The 22,109-nt window shown below is 39.7% G+C and overlaps 2 protein-coding genes across 2 annotated transcripts; one reads left to right on the forward strand and one right to left on the reverse strand.

The window, feature by feature from the left end:
- Positions 1 to 1,950: 1,950 nt before the first annotated feature.
- cdcp1b (CUB domain containing protein 1b) lies at positions 1,951 to 17,892 on the forward strand. Its single transcript, XM_069176833.1, has 13 exons — positions 1,951 to 2,141; positions 5,197 to 5,421; positions 6,226 to 6,567; positions 7,496 to 7,711; positions 8,382 to 8,732; positions 9,390 to 9,605; positions 9,726 to 10,082; positions 11,475 to 11,834; positions 13,097 to 13,294; positions 14,090 to 14,446; positions 15,094 to 15,450; positions 15,554 to 15,635; positions 16,896 to 17,892. The coding sequence occupies exons 1-13, from the start codon at positions 2,078 to 2,080 to the stop codon at positions 17,398 to 17,400; spliced, it is 3,630 nt and encodes a 1,209-aa protein (XP_069032934.1). The 5' UTR covers positions 1,951 to 2,077; the 3' UTR covers positions 17,401 to 17,892.
- A 1,154-nt stretch (positions 17,893 to 19,046) lies between these two features.
- Positions 19,047 to 21,960, reverse strand: LOC138214587 (tetranectin-like). The gene is made up of 3 exons (XM_069176317.1): positions 21,607 to 21,960; positions 21,300 to 21,398; positions 19,047 to 20,121 (listed from the first exon to the last, which is right to left on the reverse strand). The coding sequence occupies exons 1-3, from the start codon at positions 21,701 to 21,703 to the stop codon at positions 19,715 to 19,717; spliced, it is 603 nt and encodes a 200-aa protein (XP_069032418.1). The 5' UTR covers positions 21,704 to 21,960; the 3' UTR covers positions 19,047 to 19,714.
- Positions 21,961 to 22,109: the final 149 nt, after the last annotated feature.

Below are 22,109 nucleotides of genomic sequence, written 5' to 3' on the forward strand. Positions count from 1 at the left end.
GATATTCCGCAGACAAGAAGAGGAAAGCCCTGACCTTTGACCATTGACCCCCAAAAGAGTTGTAAGAAATAATGTGAACGAAACCTTAGTAGACATTTACTAAAGTACTTTAAATTTTTGTACTTGAGAATCTACATTTAGAGGAAGAAAAAAAAGCATGATATCTGCTTTCAGAAAAAACTTCAGATCAATCTAACTTTCAGTGGATTTAAAGAAATAAAAAACAAGGTTGAATCAATGAGTGGTGCTAATTTATCCTCAGCTGTAATCCACAGAGTGTGTGTACAAAACACTGAACATGAGCTCTAAAACGTTTCCTGTGTTCATCTGTCTCGTGTGAGTGCCCCCATGTGGACTTTTCAGGTCCTTCGTCTCAAGTCATTCACTAAAATCAGACCCAACCAAACAACAGTCAGAAATATAAACTGGTCAACCGGACCAGCTGTAACCAAACCGTTGTGTGTTTTATTTAAAAGGCCCTCTGTATATTACTTAACCCCACTATAAATGCATTTGGCCTTCATGTTTTGTTGTTCCTCCTCTTTTCACTGGTCCTACTTCAATTTAAATCTCATTGTTTTTAACGCCACAGTTGCTATTAAAAACAAGAAAAGAAAGAAAAAGGAGAAAACAATGATGAGAGATAAGAAGGATTTACTTGTATACTTTCATCGCCTGATCAAGCATTTCCTAATTTTTGAACTTTCCAATTGAATGGGACACATTATTTCATCACAGGGACATTACCGTGCCTATAATGTGAGTGAGTTGAGGTTGCTTATCTGTCTCAATCAACTCGTCTACAGATGATTCAGAAGAAGAACCTTCAGCCATGATCCTCCCTGCAGCACATGTTGGGCTATGGTGGATCTACAGTTACACCAGTTAAACAGGGTGTGTGTGTGTGTGTGTGTGTGTGTGTGTGTGTGTGTGTGTGTGTGGGAGGGAGAGGGGGGGGGGCATGGTGACAGCTGCTGATTCTTCACTGAGATCCCTTGTTAAGGCAAACTGAAGCTGACTGTGTAATTTAACCACACCGCCCACTTTGCATGTTGTCAGACTGGTTCAACATACAAACTTCAGTGTATGCTTGTATGTTTGTATGTACAGGTTTGTGTGTGTGTGTGTGTGTGTGTGTGTGTGTGTGTGTGTGTGTGTGTGTGTGTGTGTGTGTGTGTGTGCTGGTGCTTTGGGGACTAAGATGTCCTTGCATAAAGAAAAAACTCGGACAAGGGAGAGCTTTTCGCCCCCTTTTATTCCTGCATATTGAGGCTACTGATTAGTATTGCTATTTAAGCTGGGGTTTAGAGTAGTATAGGGTTTAAAACAAGACTTTGGTCTTTGGTTGATGGTTCATTTTAAACATTTAGGATTTAAATAAGAGCTAATAGGTTAAGGGTTAAACAACTAAAACATTAAAAAAATGTTACACCCGTGTATTAGTGAGTAGGCGAGCCCTCAGGTATGTTTCAGTGCAGGAATGTTCGCGTCATGAAGCATGTGGAGGCAGGAGGGAGCCTCCTTTGTCCTTATATTCAAAGACAACTTCTACTATGTATTGTCGGGTTGTTTTTTTTTATTGTTTTTTTTTTATTGCTACACCGAGTTAAAATGAAATCTCCGCACTGAGCTCTGTTTCCACACCCTTCCTCTGCTTCATTTTGGGGATACACAAGCGCGTTGCCAACAATCTTTGGCATGTTTGGCCGCTTATAAATAGGGCACCCATTGTGCCGCGCAGCAATTGGAGTCACATAAGGACTCTCGTCTTATCAAAAGTGCATTCTGTATATATCTGTAGCTGTGCAGCGTTTCGGGTACAAGGGCGGGCCCTGATCCTGCTCCCGTCAAGTTCGGACAGGTGTGCCTGCGGTCCACGCCCTCTGCCGCGCCGGTGAGCACAGGTACCTCGGAGCAGGAAGTGGCTGTCAGCGCCGTTGCTGCTGTTGTTGTAAACGTGAGCGAAAATGCGGCTGTGTGTTATTTGACGGAGAAACGAGCCTCTTCAAACTTTTTACGAATTTTTTTTTTTTTTTTTTTTTTTTTTTTTTAAACAGTGAAATCTTCTTTTGTGAACATGAGGCTCTCCACCACCTGCGCGCTCCTGGGACTTCTGCTGTTGACAGTCTTGGACTCATCAGGTGAGACGTCCATCCGTCCTAAAAAAACAACAAAAAAACAAAACATATGCTCGTGTGTCGTTTGTGGAAGCTGTGTTTTCCCTGTTTTGCCTCGTAGTGCGTATTGTTTTCCATGGGCTGCAAAACATCACGAAACGGTGACGTATTAAAAAAAAAAAAAAAATGCGGATTCATTTCACGTTTTATGATAATTGGGTCAAACGTATACCACTGAGGTAAGTGCATGCAAGATTCCTGTAAAACGAGCCGTGTTCAAAGCTCCGTAGTTAATGGAGGACAGTGGAAGCCAACAGTAATCATCTGATTGAACGACTTGACCGATAAAGGCTGAATCGCATTTTCAGTCAAACTGGAATTACTCACTGCTCTGAATTGCAGACCTCCATTTTCAAAAGGTTTATGAGGCATTAGCTTCCTGGAGGCATGAATTCATCACGACGCCATTAATGATTGACCAGCAATCTGCTGCTGAACTATGAATCTATCTGGTGGGTGTTTCATCATATTTTATGCTTGGATTTTAAACGCTGTGCTTTATTCCCCGTTTACTTTATTTCATTTGAACTTTCTGGAGAGAAATCACGTGCAGCAGGCTGGAACTTTTTAACTGCTGTTTCTAGTCTTAGTGGAAATTAACAGCTGACAGTTTATTTTGCCTCTAAATAACTCTTTGAACCCTGTGTCATCCTCCACACACCCATTGTTTACTGTCCTATAGACTGCAATATTGCTGTGTGTTGCTATCAAGTTCTTGCAAATTCAGGTTGTGAATTTGTTTTTTTTTATATCTGAATGCTTCCGACACAAAAGATTCAACATCATTTTAGTGAATGTTTTCATTCAAGACTGCAAGAAAACTGACAGCAGACATTATGATTATTGCTTTCTAAGTGACTTTTAGTTCAAACAAACAGGACAAAAGTTTAATTTTATGTTTTTGCCTTTGATTTAAATCTTAAATTGTGTTTCTTAGTTTAGTTTGTGAAGAGCCAGCTATGTCAATATAAAGGGAGGTTTTTTAGAAGTTTGTACATCATTTGAATTGATGTTATTATTACTATTTTTACTACAGTAAATAAGACAAGTACTTTTTTTTATAGATCATACTGAAAGCAATTTTTTTTTTTAAAAGGGAGTGAGCCTGAATATAAGAAGTGCATTATATCAGAAGATGGGAAAAAGTGGGAAGCACAGCAATAAGTATTTGTCAATGGAAGTATATAGGTACCTTTTGTGAATGTTTGTATGTATAAATGTGCGTGTATATAATGCACAGTTGTGCAGGGATGTAGATATATCTTGTCTCATATTGCTTTTTCCCTAGAATTGACTTGTTTTAGAAAATAAACACTCGCTGAGCAATTTATTGGGAACACCAGCTTATGTAAATAATGCAAATAATCACGAGGCTGCAGTGCAATGCAGATCAGGAGCTTCTTGCTAATGTTACGTAAAACATTACAATGGTGAAGAAAATGAGACTTTCTTGGTGCCAGATAGGCACAATGGTTTGTGTACTTCTGAAACTGATGATCTCCTGGGATTTTCACATCTCTTGAGTTTAGTCAGAATGGTGGGAAAAAAAAAAAATCATCCAATGAGCAGCAGTTCTGCGGACAGAAACAATATTGATGAGAGACATCAGAACAGAATGTGCAGACAGGTTTGAGCTGACGAAACTCCGATGGCCACTTTTTATAACTGTGGTGAGAAGGAAAGCTGCTTGGAACGCACGAAAAAAGGCAAAGACCTCATCAGGTTCCACTCCTGGAAATGGAAATTAGAGGCTGCAGTGGCCACAGGTTCATCAAAACCTGACAGCTTTTGTTTCTGGAAGACCAGAAGAATTTCACCTGATCTCATGAATCTCCATTCCTGATGAGGCTGCAGGTTGTAGCCTCAGAATTTGTCAACAACATGCATCCTTCAACCCATCCTGCTGTGTGTCAACAGTACAGACTGCTGCTGCTGCTATTGGTGTAATGGTGTGGGGAAAGTTTTCTTGGTAAACTTTGGGCCCCTTCAATCATCATTTGAATACCAGAGCCTGTCTGAGTACTGTTTCTGACCATGTGCATCCCTTCATTTACCTTGGCTACTTTCAGCATGACAATTCACTGGTTGTTAAGGGAGAGTTGTCTCAAATCAATGACAATGATCAAAATGACAGTGCACTTTCAACAGTGACATCACCCATTGAGCCTTTTCGAGCCATGAACTCATAAGAAGGAGCGACTTTAGCTAGCAAAACCGAAATAACTCGTGGAAATAATGTATTGATTTCGATTTCATGAGAAAAGTTGAATGGGAGTCAATGGAGCCGGAGACTTTTTGGAGCTAACCTCAATTTTCAACATCTGGTGGAATCTGTGACACCAAGAACTGAGGCTGGTTAGATGGGCAAAGAAAGGCCTGACCCAGTGTTAGTTTGGTGTTCTTAATAAAGTGCTCAATAAGTGTATATAGTTTACAGTAGGTTTAATATCACACTTCTGAAAAAGTTTTTTGGCCATAATACTAGAAATGTCATGAAACTTTGGAAGTATTCATACAGAAAACGCTGTACTGGAACCACACCCGTGACCAAAACCGGGAACAAATGTGAAATCAAAGCTGCTGTGTAGCCTTACAGCTGCAGGTGTGTAAAACTACAGAGGAAGCAGTGATATCTCTTCTGGGGTTGTAAAAGGACAAAAGTTTCTCCATAGGGGAAGTTGCAGTGACCTCAGGAGAGTCAGAAATCACAGAAACAGCAGCTACTCATGCTTTTTAAAAATTGGTTCACTTTGATGACTCACAATCATATAAATGTAATTAACTGGCTTTTTGTCTGCCTCTGCGGGACCTGGGGGGGGGGTGCCTGTAAATGCTGTGTTTGCTCAACAGCAATCTGTTTTAAGTTTCAGTTAAAGCAAATGAATTATGGTGAACATGAATGTGTATAAAATTTCAAGGTCATTCATCCAGCATTTGTTGATTTCCTCCTGAACCAAGTTAAAAGTCCTGCTGAGATGAGTTGACCAACATATTTGGACTGTTTGATCCGTTTCCTCAGAGTGCCTGCAGACGGCGGTGCGACCGGATAAAGACTCGACGGTGACGGTGTCCACCGAGCTGCCCTTTGCTCAGTGTGCTGTGTGTACGATCAGCGGGGTGAACGATACAGAGACTTCCTGCCACTCCTCTCTCTCTCTGGCACCTGAAAAAGAGGTCAAGCTGCTGTTCAACTGCTCCGAGCCCATTGAACAGTCTTACACTGTGACAATTACTCGTTCCATTGGTGAGTTTAGAGAGGCTCTGATGACGCATACAGGAAACACTTTACAGGTCTCATCATTTGCATTTTTAAAATGGTCTTCACAATGCTTCACTTTGTGGGAACCGTGGTCCTGACCTGCAAACTGTTTTGTTTTGGGAACCAGTAAAGATGAAGTATAAATGCCTGGAAAAAAAAAGGATAGATTTTTCACGTTAAGCTCCTGTATAATGCAAAACCCATTTTGTGCCCAAGCAATTTGAATATTATTATGATTTTGGCCGATTCTGAAATTGGAGTTCATTTAACCCTCTGAACCCTGCAGCCGGCTGGTGGGTTTGAAAGGCATGGTTTCTGTAAAACATTGCCAAAATCACACTTTTTATCATTGCTAGAAACTATAAATATTGATAGTCCTTGAACTAATCGTGTGCACTGAACGCTCCTTTTAGGAAAAATAACCAAATCTAAGTAAAAAAAAAAAAAAAAGAAGTGATATTTCATCAAAATCACTTATTTCTGCATGGTTCATTTAAAATGTTTTCAAAAATAAAGCGTTTTTACAATGCACATGTTCAGTAGATGTGATAATTTAACTTTTAAAGGTGTAAAACTTCTGGGTAGCTATTTTGAGAATAAAAACCCCTCAAAGCCAATAATTACAATCCACTTAGATAAAGCAGAAGATGTTGTGATAAAATACATTAAATTACTAATGACTGTGAAGTCAAGTATGTTTAATTCATAATTCAAAGCCACCTTTTTTTTTTTTTATCAAAAAGTTATTTTTAAACCAATCTGTGCATCTTGTCTTGAATTACATTCCAGAATGCACTAAGGATGTCTGCAGCCCCACACTGGTAGAAGCTCAGCTGTCCCTCCTGACTGAGTTCACCCGGACCTTCATCTGGGAGCTGAAGGCACCCGAGAAGACGGTTGTGAGTCTGGACGTCCTCTCGGAGGGACTGATGGAGACGTCAGAACCGTGCACTAATGGTTTTCAGTTTTCGGTGGCCGCATCCAAAACCAACAGCGAGGGCCCGACTCAGTATTGTCAAGGTGGTTCTGTGACCCGTTTAGACCTGCCCAATCCAGCCGCTGTGTCCCTGGTAGTGAAACCAAAGGCTAAGGTGGAATCTCTGCGGTTTCAAGCCTCCGCTGGACCGCCGAGTAAGAACATCTCACTCGGCACTCTTCTTTTCAAGGAAGTCCAATAACAATGTTGATTTTAGCTGGAGCTGCACCAAACGACCTCATTATAAACCACTAATCCAATGTTTATCTCTAAATCAAAACAGGTTGCGCAACACACTTAATTAGAGATTAGTTAATAATTTTGTTTGCCAAGCGTAACCGTTACGACTGAAGGAACAAACTAGCTTGCTAGTGTAGCCGATTGCATGTTTTGACAAGTACAAGACGTTATACTTGACTGAAATGCTGTATGATATCGATGTTAAGAAATGACAAATGTAAGATAGATGCAGATGTTTGCAAATGATTGATGTTGGATATAACGTATAATGCTCTTGATGACTGTTTAGTGTAACGTATATGAACTATACAGTGTTTCTTAGCTTTTAAATCATACTTTACATGATGTCTTTACCAGCTGAAGGAAAAGTTTGACATTTTGGTTGCTTTCCAAACAAGAGTTAGATGAGAAAAATGATCTTTATGCTAAATACTGTTGGCCAAGAAATTGGCAAGAGGGAGGCTCAATTTGTACAAATTAAAGAAGCAAATATACCCTGTGATATACTATTTAAAGGGTTGGCGATATGAGATGTATACTGCATTAATTAATGAGCTTGTTTCTGAGCTGGGAGGTGCATTTAGGACAGAACTTAACTAGGAGTTGCCACCTGTTTATGCCAAGCTAAGTGTACGAGCTGGTGGTTGCGTCAAACATTTATAGAGAATAGACACTATAGTGGTTTTAATCTTTTCATCTAGTGCAAGAAAATTGATCATTTCTGTAATGTAACATATTTCTTTTGGTGGTTCAACTTAGTAACTAAGACCTTAGGAAGGACTCTACACACAAACTCGGTGATGCAACCCAACGCTCTCTCATTCTGTGTTTTACCATGTTCAGAGGGCCGGACGGTGGTCGTAAGCCTCGATTCTAGCACGACACTGGTCCTCAGCCGGGACCTGGAGGAACCAGAGTGTGAAATATGCACCGCTGATGGCTCCACTCCCGCCTGCAGCTCAAAAGAAAAGACACTGACCAACACTGAAAACCTCTCGGTGGAGTTCAGCTGCCCAAAACCGGAGGACATCTTCAGTGTGAAGATAAAGAGGAAAATAGGTGAGCACCGCAGAAGCTTGTGAGAAAATGTTATCTAGTTACTAGAAGAATCGAGGAGTGGTTATTTTTGGATTAACAGCACATTAAATGTTCATGTATTGAAGACAAAAAAAAAAAGTAGTTATTCATCAGTAAATAGTGAATAGATTGATACAAAAATTTACAAAGAAATATTTCAATAAAAAAAATGTTTTAACATAAATTGTAATGTGTAAATAAAAATGTAAATATATAATCAAATTAATGAGTGAATACTCATAAAAAAAGATTATAAATGTATTTCTAGATTTATACAGTTAATTATGAATTGCCAGCTATACAGAAATAAATAAGTATAAATGTTAAAATATAGAAATGAAAAGGCAATTTGTAGATTTATTTATTTCCAGTTAATGATCAATATTTATATCTGTTGTTGTATATTTATTGATTTACTTTTATATATATTTACGTATTTATTTGTATTATCTTTATTTGTTAAATAAAGATTTATTAATAATATTTCATCATTAATTAGCATAACTTCCCAGATCAATTTTTGCATCTCTTTTTGATGAATATGTTATTTCTGATCCTCCACAGCTGCGATGCAGGAGGTCCAGGCTCTTTTCTCTTTCGTACTATCTGGTGCCAACTGTGTAAAATTCACACTTTTACTTTCTTCATTCAGAATGCACCGCCAGCTCCTGCACACCTGCTGCAGCAGAAGTTGATCCCAACCTATTCAAGGACTTCAAAAGGTCCCTAACATGGGACATTAGTGTCCCAGAGAGGACTGTATTAAGTTTGGACTTTCCTGGGGATGGACTAAAGGACATTTCTGCAGCAGAAAATTGCCAAGGTGGCGACGAGTACTCGGTGACGACGATTAAAAGTGACGGAAAGATCAAAAGTAACGGCTACTGCAAAGGAGGGCCGGTGTCTCACCTGGATCTGCTCAGAGCGACGACTGTGACCACTGAAGTGCCCAAAGGAAGAGAACTGAACGAGACGGCATTCAACGTCAAAGCAGCACCAAGAGGCCAGCACCTGTTTTAACACTTTCTTCAAACTATAGAGAGAAAAAAAAAGAGAAAGACATGTCGCTATTTACAGGAGACAAAAAAAAAAAAAATTTATCAAGCAAGCACTTCTTTTACAATAAAAACATAACCCGGAAAATTGATGTTGCATAAATTGACAAGCGCTTCTTATGAATATAGGTACATTACTAAAAGTTCAATTTAATTAATTGCCTAGTTCAGACTTTTAGTTTTATTTGACCGGCTCGTTAATTAACAGGAAAAAAATACCTTAAATTAGCTGGGGTTAGCATAAAAGCTAACTGCCATCAGTTATTCTTGGCTAAGTGTTAAGAAGCCACTTTAAACAGAATAAAATTATACATGTTATGAAATTTATAATATAGATTGTATATGTAGGTTCAAATGTTTGCATACTAATATATGTTAAAGTGCTACTTAGGCTGATGGAAATGTCTTTAATTTTACTCGTATAGTCTGTGATTATAAACAATTAATTTTTTTTCGCTAATTTGGCTAAAAAGCATCATAGTTTTGGCCACACGACACTTCCTTACTGGAGTTGTGTTCCATAACAAGAATAGGCAATGTTTTGACTTTTTAATTTGACATTGTTTTAAAGTATCTCACCATCTTAAAAATTTTTTACTCTGTAGGTGGCAGAATGATGTCCGTGACCCCTGACCCCAACACCATCATTAGGATCACAAGGGTGACCGAAGAACCAGACTGCGATGCGTGTGTGGACCAAGGGCCCAACCAGAAATGCAACCCGCGATCTCTGAAACTGACTGATCCTCGCAACACCTCGGTGGAGTTCACATGTCCTCGACCCCAGGATGTCTTCATCGTGGAGATCAACAGAGAAATTGGTACGAGTCACCTTTGTCCTGATAATAGCTTGCAGATAAATTCATCCAAATCGGATGTAGTTATCGGATCTGACAACACGAAACTGAATCACCATCTATTGTATGTCCCTCTACTTCCAGACTGCACGGAGACCTCCTGCTCTGGCGACATTGTTCAGACCAAGTCCTTGCTATTCCCAGACTTTAACCGGACCTTCACCTGGGACCTGAAAGTCGTCGCCACTCGGGCTTTTCAGCTGGACTTTCCAGAACCGGGAATGCGACAGATTCCCAATGAGGAGACCTGTCCGGATGAACACACGTACTCTCTTCTTATCTATTTGCGCACTGGACCGGCAACTGTTGGAACCTTTTGCAAAGGAGGAACCGTGACCACAATCCTGGCTCGCTACAAGGGCCGTGTGTCCCTGCAGGTGCCTAGGGAGAGACAGCTGGACCCTGTTGACTTCAAACTCAAAGTCGGGCCCGAGACGAAGAGTAAGTCGGTATTTTATTTCCATGTCAGACCAAACATTTGGTCCGTCCCATATCGGACTTGAAGATAAATCAATATTTCAAATAGCATAGATGCTGTGTAACAAAATATCTAGTAACATGTACACGAAGGGTGAACATGAGTTTTTAGACCCTAACTTAAAGGTTGCGTATGTGAATAGCGAACTCGGTGTTTGTGCTGGACTTGGAAACGGTGGCACTTTGAGCTAATTGCTAACGTTTGCATGCTTATTAAAGTCACGATTAAAATGCTGACGTTGCTGTTTAGCAGGTACATTACATTTGCCATGTTCAACATCTTGGATTCGGATGTTAATGAGCTAACATTCACTGACTACCCTAAACTAGAGAGTACAGCTGAGACTAATGGCAATATCATTAGTTTATATACTACGTACAAACCATATACCACCTCATAAACCAAAATATATGTGTGTGTGTATATATGTATATATATATGTATATATGTATATGTGTATATTGTGTATATATATATATGTGTATATTATATGTGTATATTATATGTATATATATGTGTATATATGTGTGTGTGTGTGTATATATATATATATATATGTGTATATATATATATATATATGTACATATATATTGAGCTGATTACAGTGCTAGAGGAAAAGTCAGAAGATCACCAATAGTCGTGTGCTGTAGTTCAGGGGATATTATGAGGGTTCATCCTCTGGGGACCATAAATATCTGCAAAAGTCAATCACAAAACATATTATAGTCTTTGAGATATTTCTGTGAAAAGTGCTATAGATAAATGCGGTCCATCTAGTTGATTTATCATATTTCGGTCTGAACCAGAGTCATGGACACACCATTGCCATCCATTGAGCCATGCTGTTAGCAAACAGTTTCTCTTTGACAATAATTTTTTGTCTTACTTTTATCTAACAAAGTAAGAGACAACCGAAAACAATAATAATAAAAAAAAAAAAAACACTGAACAAATCTGCTTCTCTTTCTACAGGCTAAAAAAAAACAAAAAAACCCCAGTTACAACATCAGTGGTAACACATCAGATCTGAACTGAGCACATTGCCTTTTAGATAAACACAATTCAACACAAATTGTCTGAGCCACTTAAATACTTTTCCCTTTCTGTATACATAGTTCTGGTTTAGTCCACATGTCCGTTGACCTCTATTCTTTCTCTCAACAAACACAGTAAACAAGCACTAATCGTGTAATCCCTAAAAAATACCTCACCAAAACGTTCTAGATACATTTTCAATCATCCTCATACAATATCAGTTAAGTACCTCTTAATGCATTTAAAAGCTTACTTAGACATGTAGATAACTCCCTTTTTCATGTTCCTAACCCCTGTATTTTCTGTTTATTTCTCCCCAGTGTTGGCCATAGTGAAAGTCAACCTATCACGAGGTGCGTCAGACACAGACTTCATCACTGCCAACTACCCCAGAGATTTCCCTGATCTCCAGGAGATGCAGTGGGACTTCACGGTGCCCGGCATGCACAACTACAGCGTGCACTTTCGTGATCACAGCGCCCCAGAATGCCTCAACAACGAAGTGGTGGTGGAGTATCAGAAAGAGGACAAGAAGGCGACCAAACTGACTCTGACGGACGCTCAGCCGCAGCATCAACAGGGCAACTTCAACATGGTGCTGAAGAACTGTGAAACCAACAGGACGCTGCAGGGCCTCACCCTGAACTACAGAGTCTCTGTGATGAGGAGCGGTCATCCGGGTATAGTATTAAAACAGGAACATTGGGAATAATGCAGTGTGTTTACATGAATTTAACTAACCAGGCTACTCGGATAAACCAGGTAATCTGATTGGGTAATTTTATTTGAAACAACAGTCCACCAAATAAGGAGACGGACAGAGTGGAGTTGAAAAAAAAAAGAGAAATGAAGTTTATTATCCCCTTGCCAAATTACAGAAACCAGTTTTCTCTGTTTAGATGGTAGTTCACGAAGCTTACTGGTACTTGAGCACATGTAAACACACTGAAGGTCACTTTTCTGTGATCACACAGCCTTGTTTTTCTGAACAGATCCAAACAGACAAATTTAGTTTTTTACTGATGCATATAACTACGGAATTCAAAGCTTTTAAGAAAAAAACTTTGAAACGTATGATTTGTGTGTGTCCTTTCCCCAAATTGGTGTGTCCCACATTATATTATCGTCACAGAACTGAGAAAATTATTTTCTAAAGTAGCCAATGATCTTTGAAACATGCAGGTGATTTCACCAAACTTACTGCAGATGTGAAGCCTCAGAATCCTCCTCTAACCATCTGAATGAAAAAAATATTCTCTCTTGCACAACAACAAATATTTTGAACCCATTCACAACATTGGCCTCTGTGTCCAAAGATATTGACTGGAAATGAAATATGTCCTGCACAGTTTGAGCGTAATTATCAGTTATATTTCTGTTTATTGATGCTACTTTTTAACATATTATCTTTCAGTACAAAATAACGTGTTGGTATTTGATTGCATTTTACACCAAAAAAAAAAGAACAAGAACATTTTCATTTTCTAGTGACTTTCACTGGAAAATACAGTCAGAATGAGAAACGGGTTTAATCTCTTTTTCTGTGCAACAGGAAGAATATTGTTTTCATATAAGTGGTTAGAAAAGTTTTGGAGGATTTGAAAAAGGTTTTGATTCCATGACTTGATGTTTAAGCCACAAGGAGCACAAACTGCAGCTATAGGAGTCCAATTTGGGGTATAAATCTGCTTATAAAGAATTATGTTGTTTTTTTTTTTTTTTTTTTTTTACACCTTTATCCAAATCTATCTCAGATCAGATTTTTTTTTTTACAGCTTGTGATGTCTGGGTGCAAAATCGTAATTGCGTAACACTGTATTTCATGCAAAAATCTGACAAAAAGCTGACAAAAAGAGATTTTACAGTTTTTAATTGACAGTGAAAGCTAAAGACTTCCCTTTGTTGACAAAAATATTGTGTCCATGTGGTTTTTCTGAATTAGTTCTGTGTGCGGTGGATCTAACCAAACACGGAGGAGTGTCCCTGCAGATGGAGAAGGTGGGCTCTGACCCCAACTGCGAGATGAGCATTAACTCCGAGGTTAAAGAGAAGATAACCGTGGCTGCAGGCACCACGGCCGGGCTCTCCTTCCTCGACTGTCCAATTGAAGATGTACGCCTGACTGCCAGCGAAGTGATTGGTAAGATGTTTATTTCAGTTTGCATGTTTGTGCGCAGCTAAAATCTCCATAGCTTTTGTGTTTTTGAAAAGAGATCAGTATGTATCACACTCTCCTCGGTTAAACAAAAAGAAGTCTGTTTTAAGCTGCTAAAGTTTGATATTTTGAGGAATGGTTTATTAGTTTTCTTGCAGAGAGTTAGGTGAAATGACTGATACCACTCTGTACAGTAAAGGTGAGGCTACAGCTACTAGAGCGACTTTAACTTAGCATAAAGACTAGAAACAGTAGAAAAGCCTATCTTGGGTTTGTCCAAAGCTAACAGTATTCTCCCACCGGGGGCCTCTGAAGTTTTTCAATTGACAAGTTATATCTATGAACATTTGTTGGCCAGAGGCACTAACTTCCAGGAGTCTGATTGTCATTGTAAGGTTGCCTGAACAACACTATAGACTGCACGAAGTAACCACACTCAACCAAGAAATAGTCCAGTACTCTTAAAACTCATTTTATCATTTCCATAGTTTCCGTACAGATTAAAAAAAAGAAAAAAAGGTGTACCATCCTATTTAGTGGTTTTAGTAGGTGGATGTTGTTACCTTTGGACAGAATCTAGCTGCCTGTTTCCCTCCTTTTCTATTCTTTGTGATAAGCTAACAAGCTGCAGGCTGAAGCTACTTCCTGTATTACCATACAGATATGAGAGCGGTGTCAATCTTCTCATCAACTGTAAGGTGCAGCAAGTATGAGAATAAGCACGTCTTAAAAAGTATATCTTAATCACTCTCCATCTCATTTTGTGTGTTTTAATAACAGGGTGTCAAAATGTGTCGTCGTGCCCCGCGACCTTACTCACTGTGCCCAAACTGGACTCCTGCCTGCCGATGCCCCTCCACAGCTTCACCTGGCACGTCAACATCCCTCAGAGCGGCACAGTGGACCTGGTGTCGCCCACAGGGAGTCTGCAACAGTCCCTGCCGGGCCAGGAGTGTAATCAGCCCGTCTCGTTGCATGTGGCGGAGAGCGATGGGTTTTCTGTCGGAGATTTCTGCTACAACGGCACAATCCGGAAGGTTCAGGTGCACGCCAACGTCTCCGTCACAGCTATGGTGAAGGATTTCAGAAAGACCAGGGGGCCTTTCCTCAATGTCAGCGTCAGTGAGGAGATCTTAGGTAAAACCATGAATATGTATTGTCATGCCTGTTAAGTTTGTGAACAGCTGCTTTAACTATTCCTGTGTAGAACAGGGCGAATAGTATCATTATCATTAAAATATCAATGTCAGAACAAAAAGAAAGCCAACCCTAGTCCCTTTGCTATAGTAAAATGTCAATATTAAATACAATTTTAAAACGTGGACTAGTGTCCAGAGCGTAGCGAGGTTATCGTTCAGGTCTTTGTTTTAAGTTTGATAAAATATGAAGGTTTCCAACTTAGTGTTAAATGTTAAAGCTAATATGTAAAAAAAAAAATCTGTGGTTTTGGCATCTGAAATTAAAATATTTGCTCGTTTTCTATGACGGTAAAGTCAGTACATGTTGGTTTGGTCAGAACAAACCAGCCTTATGAAGAATTACCTTCGGCACCTTTGGAAGATGTAATTATATAAAAAGATTAATTAGTTCACCTAGGAAATTATCAGCAGATTAATCATAGATGAGGATAAAACTGTCATGCTGCAATATGCTGTCAATTTACTGTTAAATTCCACACGGGGGCACTGTTGCACCACAGATGCTCTTTAATTTAAGCACCAGCAGAGACACTTACACACAGGAGTCAGTTCTGAGACTTGGCATTATTTCTGTCCCCTTTTTAGAGACCATTGTTTACAGAGTCAGCCCCAAGATCAGCTCCCCGACCCTGCTGGCCACCCCCAGCTGGCCTCAGGGTATGAAGCCTTCCTCCACCATATCCTGGATCGTCAATCTGCCGAGCCAGTACAAAGCACTTCTCCACTTTGTCAACATCAGCCAGCCCAAATGCAAAGACAGACACACTGCCATGAACGTGAAGATGCTGGGGTACGAGGAGGAGATCATGAGCCGCAGGGAGGACGAGGAGGCCGAGGACAAGCTACTGGTGCCGCAGAGTTTTTATCTCAACATGTCCAACTGTATCCCAGAGGAGGGCTACTTTGGTGCAGTGGCCAAAATCGTTCTGCAGAAGAACAGCAGTAAGCAACCTTCACTGTGGGCCATTCATGTGCACAAAACATCCTTAACTTTAAAAAACCAAGAGTTAAATCCACTGTTTTTTATGTTTTTTTTTCTCCACAGCACTCTTGGCCACGGCCCTCGGTATTGCAGGAGCTCTTTTGCTTTTGGTCATAGTGCTGGTCGTTGTTTGTGTTGTCACACAGTGAGTACAAATGTAGAAAAACTGTCCCACCCTGGAGTTTCCTGCACAGGGATCAGGATGTACCGGCCATTAAAACGTAACCCGCCACCACTTTAAGAGGGTTGCAAAGGTTGGCACACTCAGTGGAGAAGCCGCCTAGTACTGCTGCAATTAAAACTGTTGTGCTTCATTTCTGCTCCATCAAAGCTGGTAGAGTAGCTGTTGAGAATTTTTAGAACACCTTCACTAGCATAAGTGTTTACTGACTCACTGTTTTAAGGCTGTTTTTCACTCTCAAAATCTACAATTTTGATTACGTGGATGTGACAATTTCAGTTTTTGCTGGAGCTTAGTGAACGGGACAAGGAGACTTATTGTAGTTCAAAAGTCTCACAAGTGTCTCCTGTCCATATCCCAAAGTTGTTAAATTTGATCTTACAGCAGTGGAGCTGTTACTGATTGAATTTGGGTATTTTTTCATGCAGAAAAAAAAAAAAGAAGAAATAATGGAGTTTAAGGGGTTAACATCTGAACCCTCTTTTATCAAACAGTTAAACATGCAATTTTTCACTTTAAAGGTTAGATAAAAGTGTCTTTGTTGTTTTTTCTCTCTTATCTCATCGACAACTGCAGAACAGAAACTAGTGGTTGTACAAAACATGATTGGTTCTGAAGTACTTAAGTGAATAACTTTTTTAGTCTTAAATTGGAGCTCCAAAAGTAACAAAATGTAGTTCATCAGACCAGTCAAACAATATTAAAAAATATTCACAAATGAAATATATTGTTGACTAAATAATGAATAAAATTGTGCTAATAAGGAAAATAAAGGGCTGAAAAATATCTGATGAACAAAAACATTAGCAGTAAAAATTTTTTACTGCTAATTAGCTTTTTTTTTTTTTTTTTTTTTTTTTTTTTTACCAGGTGATTGGAGATTGAAAAAAAAGTGTAAACCTTCATATTTGTTTTTACATTTTTTTATTTTTTATAATCTAACAATAATCTAACTAACAATAACACCTTTTGATGTGTTCAGTTAAATTTTTGGGGCTCTGATTATAATATTTTAGAACATGTTTCTCAGAAACTTTAATTCTTGAAGTTTGATTAATATGGGTCCTTGTTTATGTTCAGGTTGGCTATTTTATGCTATAATTATAACATACTAACAACAGCTGGTTTAGTGATATTTGTTTATTAATGTTCTTTAAGATGGCTATAGCTGCCTTTGTGGACTCTTTCTTATTGTTTGTGATCTGCCTTTATGTTTTCAAACAGGAAAAAGAAAAAACAAAAGATGACCAATGAGTCTTCCATCTACATGGGCAGAGGGAGTATCTTTCGCCCGGGTGACAGGCACTTCACCAAAACTCGATCTAACAACGAATCCCACGTCTACGACTCCATAGACGAAACGATGGTGTACGGCCACCTGCTGGGTGACTCCAGCTTCACCGACAGTGTGAACGACCAGTATAAAGGGAATCAGGTGGACTCCTATCACACGTTTATGAGCCCCACTGACAGAGCTATGCCTGTAATCAAAGAGCCAGATTCGGAGCTCGAGATGGATCAGTACAAGACATTCCTGGACCCCTCGGAGACTTTCATCCCGTCCCGCCCGCGCACTCCCATCGACCGTCAGGACAGCCTCAGCTTCCACGACCGCAGGATGGTCGACAATGAACTGTACACGTTCAAGAGCACAGGGGACATGAACACAATCCGACTCTCTGCTGCTGATTTGGAGCCACAGCCGCCGATAACGAAGGAGTCCTCGTAGTGCGTCCAGGACCGTTTCTGATGTACTGCTGTTGCTGAATCTTCGCGACGGCACCGAGCCATCTGTCGACGGCGCTGATGTGAACATCTGCGCCTCGACCACACTCAGGGAGTCTTGAGTTCGATTACTTTTAATGTGGTGTGTTTGTCCTCTCTGACAGAACTCAGTCATTTCTAGAGCTTCAATAGCAGAAGCAGTCAGCCTCGTCCTTAAAGGAGTAGTTTTTGGAAAATGATCTTGCGGAGAGTTAGATGAGAGAAGACTGTTGTGGTATCAATTTTCTCATCTGACTTCCAGCAACAAAAACACACAGGTGGGACAAGTCAGAGTTCAGGAGCAGAAAATGTACCTCTGGTCCTTATTTTGAAAGTGTTTTTATAATGTTTCCTAGTCTTTTTTTTTTTTTACGATTTTTTTTTTTTTCTTTTTGTTTTTACCTGTAAATACAATTGAGTTTTTTGTTTTTTTTTTGCAATAAATTCAAGGAAATGGTTTGGTGGGAAAACAGCGTGCTCATTGAGGTAATGACTGCCTTCACACAGCACAGCAGTGACATTTAGTTTTCCCTCTCACGCTTAAACACTGACCTTATGCGTACTAAACGGTGAAAACAATTTGAGCCACAGGAACTCCAGCCATGAAAAATGGTGTGAAGAAGGGTGTGGACCAATGTTTACCATGGAGAAGAGTGTTGTACTGGAAACAACAAATGCAGAGGCCAGGTTTACATAATTGCAGCACATTTCTGAAACTGCAGGCAGCGCATTTTTCAATCAAGTCTGCATTTGATTTCAGTCTGCTGGGAGTTGGATGACGATATTGAAACCATTCTGACATCTGTGTGGTAAATATGAAACTGCAGCTGAGTAGCTTAGCTTAGTTTAGCTTATCATAAAGACTGTTTATCGGTAAAATGGCATGCGTGGCTCCGTTTCCCAAAGAAATATGTCTACCAGCACCTCTAAAGATCTCAAATCAACAGGGTATTATTTTATATGTTGATTGTATAATCCACATGATAATGACAAATTGCTATTTTAGAGGGTTATGTTTCTTTAGAGGCGCTGGTTGGTGAGTTTTAGCTTGCTTTTTCCAACCGTTTCCAGTCTTATTATTACACTAGCTCTACCATATTCTGGCTGTGGTTTACTTTACCAACAACTAGTTGCCAGACAACCAGCATACTTCGTTGTTACACCAAAATGTGACCTGTCGGATGGTCATTCTGTGACTTTTATTTTAAATCTTTCATATTAATCTTTATTTAACTAGGAAGTCTCTGAGATTAAACACAGATTTTCCCATAATTCTAAGTAAATTCTTAATATTATATTTAATATAACTGTAAACCTCTTGAAAAATTAAACAATAATTTAAAACATGTTACTTTTTTAGTTTGGAGTTGATGGGTCTATCTTTTAAGATTCACCTGTCCACATTTGGTAAACATTTCAAAACAAATTTCGTAGCTGCCCTTTCAGAGTCGGTGTCCTGATGGTCATAGATTTCAATGTAATACATTTATTTCAGCTTCAAACTTCAAATGTACAATCACGTGAGTGGTATCAATCTTCTCGTCTAACACTCGACAAGAAAGCAGGATTTCCCACGTTTCCTTAAAGAAATGACAGTAGAAGAATGTTTTTTCATAGTTTATTGATGGTAATTGTACAGGTTACATCAGGTTAACTGTTGCAGGAGACTACTGGACAAGCATATTGGAATAACTGAAGATTGATTCATTCTGGCCTCATAAAGTCTTTTTTTTTTTTTTTTAAAAAAGAGCAGTCGTTTAGCAGACTTAAACCAGTGGTTCTCAACCAGTGAGTCATAGACCTGCTGTAATAGAGGTGTGGAAATAATGGACAGTTACAGTTTTTACATTTGTGAACAGTGCCAGCACCTACACAAACCCTTTACTACAGGAATAATGTTGCTTTGATCAAAGAACAACAAAAAATATATGTTTTAATGATATTGGAAGTTTCTTTTAAAAAGAAGAACAAAAACTGCAGACGTTTCTTTCTCCACAATCTCTGGTTTATTCTTGACTGGACTGTGTTCTTCCTGGTTTCATTGTGACCACAAGGAATTCTGCAAATGACACACCAGCAGATCCTTTTTGTCAAAAATAAAAACTTCATATGCAACTGGCCTCGGCTTCCAAATCAGATTTTGGTCCCGATGCAAAACCAGTTGGGAACCACTGGCTTAAACTCCTTTTAGGAAAGCTGGCAAAGTTACATTGCAGCAAGAGTTCACAAACACAAAGCAGCTAGAACCAAGCGCGGAGTCTATGAAGAGATAAATATGATCAAACAATGTTGAACTGGCAGACGGAGGGTTTCTCATCACGGCAGTTCTCATCAAACCACTTCCCTCCGGAGGCCCCGGACAGGACGGCACAGTTCTGGGACTGGCCGCCGTCCGGCTGGGGGAGCCGGATGTTGGACGTGTCCCAGTTTTTGTATGTGATGCGAAGGCCGGTGTGATTCATCCAGGTGCCCTCTGTCGTCATGTCATTGATGCCCAGCCAGACCTGCTCGTCCGGGCCGATGCTCTGGCGGATGTAGTCTCGGAGCTGGTTGTTCTCATCGCTGGATGTGGGTGCACCGAGGACGCCGCCCAGGGAGTTACAGTCCTCACTGGCGATGTGAAAACGCTTCTTCAGAGGGTCAGCCAAGAAACACTTGCCATGAATCTTAATACCTTTCAAACAGACTGAAGAAGAAGAAGAAGAAGAAAACAGAGGGAGCAGATAGTTGAATAATTTTGTATTTTTAAGAAAAACAATGCCATTTAAAAAAAAAATTCTCTGGAAATGAAACAGATAAAGCTTATTTTGTTCTGAGGCCTTTCCTTTGTAATACTATGGACAAAAAAGGTCTTAAACAGATACAAGCTCCTCATTATCATGATGAACATGAATAGAAAAAAAAAAAAGGTGTGTGTGTGTGTGGGGGGGGGGGGGGGTGTAGTGAGGATTTTTTTGATTTGCAGGAAGAACTGAACATTACTTTATCTTCTGAACAACAAGTCATACACGGGTTGGCCATATGTTTTCCAGATTACAATTTGCCGTTTCAAAGACTTCATATGTGTCCCATCTGTCCTTATTTTTAGGAGAAACATCACCTCAGACTATTGACTCCAACTCAAAGACATATATTGTGCCCCGAGCTGTAATCCATATCCATATTTGTTTGTCTTTATTACCAGCATGACTCTAATGACTTCTCCACATTTATGATCACATAATAGGTTCAGCTCGAGTGAACAGTTTAGCTCGTAGTTTATTGATACAGAGGCTTAAATCTGGCCAATCTACATCTGCTTAAATTGATTTTGTCTCAGCCATGGGGCAAAGATCTTACGTGGGTCCCTAATGACACCTAAACTGTTGCTACATACTAATTAGATGCAGGTTTTTGTAGTGTATTCACGCCGGAAAAGAGACTAAATAAAACTTAATTGTGAATTATATAATGTAAACAAAATGCACACAGTTCAAATCAACACCTCTCAATTAGACTGAATAATAACTGAACATGATAATCCTCATGAAGACACAATAAGTGTGTTGATGTTTTTGTGTATAGTGAATAACAGTATTCTTTGACGATTAGTGTGTAGTGTTTTGACAAAAAGTCCCTAAATACATACATAGGAGTTGATTATACAGGAGCTTCATTGGCTCATATTGAATTTGAGTTTTTCAAATTTCTATAAAAAGCCTTGCAATCATTAATGTGTAATCCTGGGGCTAAAAGAGTCTAGCATGATCCTAGTTTTGTGGCATCTTTTGGTGAGCAGTCCCCTTCTTAGAGCAACTATTTCCATTCCACCGTGAACTGGAAAGAATTTCAGGTGTTTTCCATCTGATCAAACGTTGGGTTTACCTGTTTGCCGGGCCTGTTGTTCCTTCAGTATGTTGATCTCGTGGACGATGTCATCGACTTGTTTCTGCAGCTGCTGTATTGCAGGATCCCTTGTTGTATCTGATTCAAGACACACCAGAGACACACAATTTCAAATAAGGTGACGTAAAATTCATGTTGAATTTGTATGATGAATGTTTGTAATATCTGTTGTTTTAATATTTAAGCTCATCATTTAAGAAGGACAATTCACAACAAAAGAATGAAGTTTTAATAATCCGTCACTTTTCCTGCAGGTTGTGATGTACGAGACGTCTGCTCCTTCTACCTTTTTTCACCAGCTTCTTCTTCGGTGGAGACTGCTGGAAAGAGCCGTTTATGAGCAGAAGTACTCCCAGCAGCACGCACGCTCCTCTGAACTCCATGGTTGAACCTTTAGACTGACGCCACTCCGACGTGGACGCCCGCAATTTATCCGTCTCCCTCACACTCTCTCACTCTCTGTTCGTCCCTCTTGTACCCTCCCTCTCATCTCTCCGAACAGGGGAAAAACACTGCTGTTTGTAGGAATAACAGTCGGGAAGCCTTAAGGATGGCGTGTGTCCGTCTCATCTGGCTCCAGACTTTTCACGTGGAGCTTGAGTGCTGACCAGAGCCAGGCCTGGAAAGCAGGTGTAGCCTGGCAGACAGGACGAGACAGTGTGAAGCAGCTATGATGTAACCATTCGGTACAGCTTTAATCAAGGTGCATGAAAAATAAATAAACACAGACTCCTCTGTTGCATAAAAGCCTAAATTACTGTTATAGTTTATGTGTTGGCTCAAAAGGCT

The sequence above is a fragment of the Embiotoca jacksoni genome, unplaced genomic scaffold (assembly GCF_022577435.1).
Source record: "Embiotoca jacksoni isolate LCO1_2020_lvr unplaced genomic scaffold, fEmbJac1.0.p SCAF_7, whole genome shotgun sequence".
Lineage (NCBI taxonomy): Eukaryota > Metazoa > Chordata > Actinopteri > Embiotocidae > Embiotoca > Embiotoca jacksoni.

Excerpts from the sequence above, each read along its gene's own strand:
- cdcp1b (XM_069176833.1), top strand. The coding sequence starts at position 2,078 with ATGAGGCTCTCCACCACCTGCGCGCTCCTGGGACTTCTGCTGTTGACA. Across the intron at positions 10,083-11,474 it reads AGTCGGGCCCGAGACGAAGA|TGTTGGCCATAGTGAAAGTC; the intron begins GTAAGTCGGTAT and ends ATTTCTCCCCAG. Across the intron at positions 15,451-15,553 it reads CGTTCTGCAGAAGAACAGCA|CACTCTTGGCCACGGCCCTC; the intron begins GTAAGCAACCTT and ends TTTTCTCCACAG.
- LOC138214587 (XM_069176317.1), bottom strand. The coding sequence starts at position 21,703 with ATGGAGTTCAGAGGAGCGTGCGTGCTGCTGGGAGTACTTCTGCTCATA. Across the intron at positions 21,399-21,606 it reads GAAGAAGCTGGTGAAAAAAG|ATACAACAAGGGATCCTGCA; the intron begins GTAGAAGGAGCA and ends GTCTTGAATCAG. Across the intron at positions 20,122-21,299 it reads ACAACAGGCCCGGCAAACAG|TCTGTTTGAAAGGTATTAAG; the intron begins GTAAACCCAACG and ends CTTCTTCTTCAG.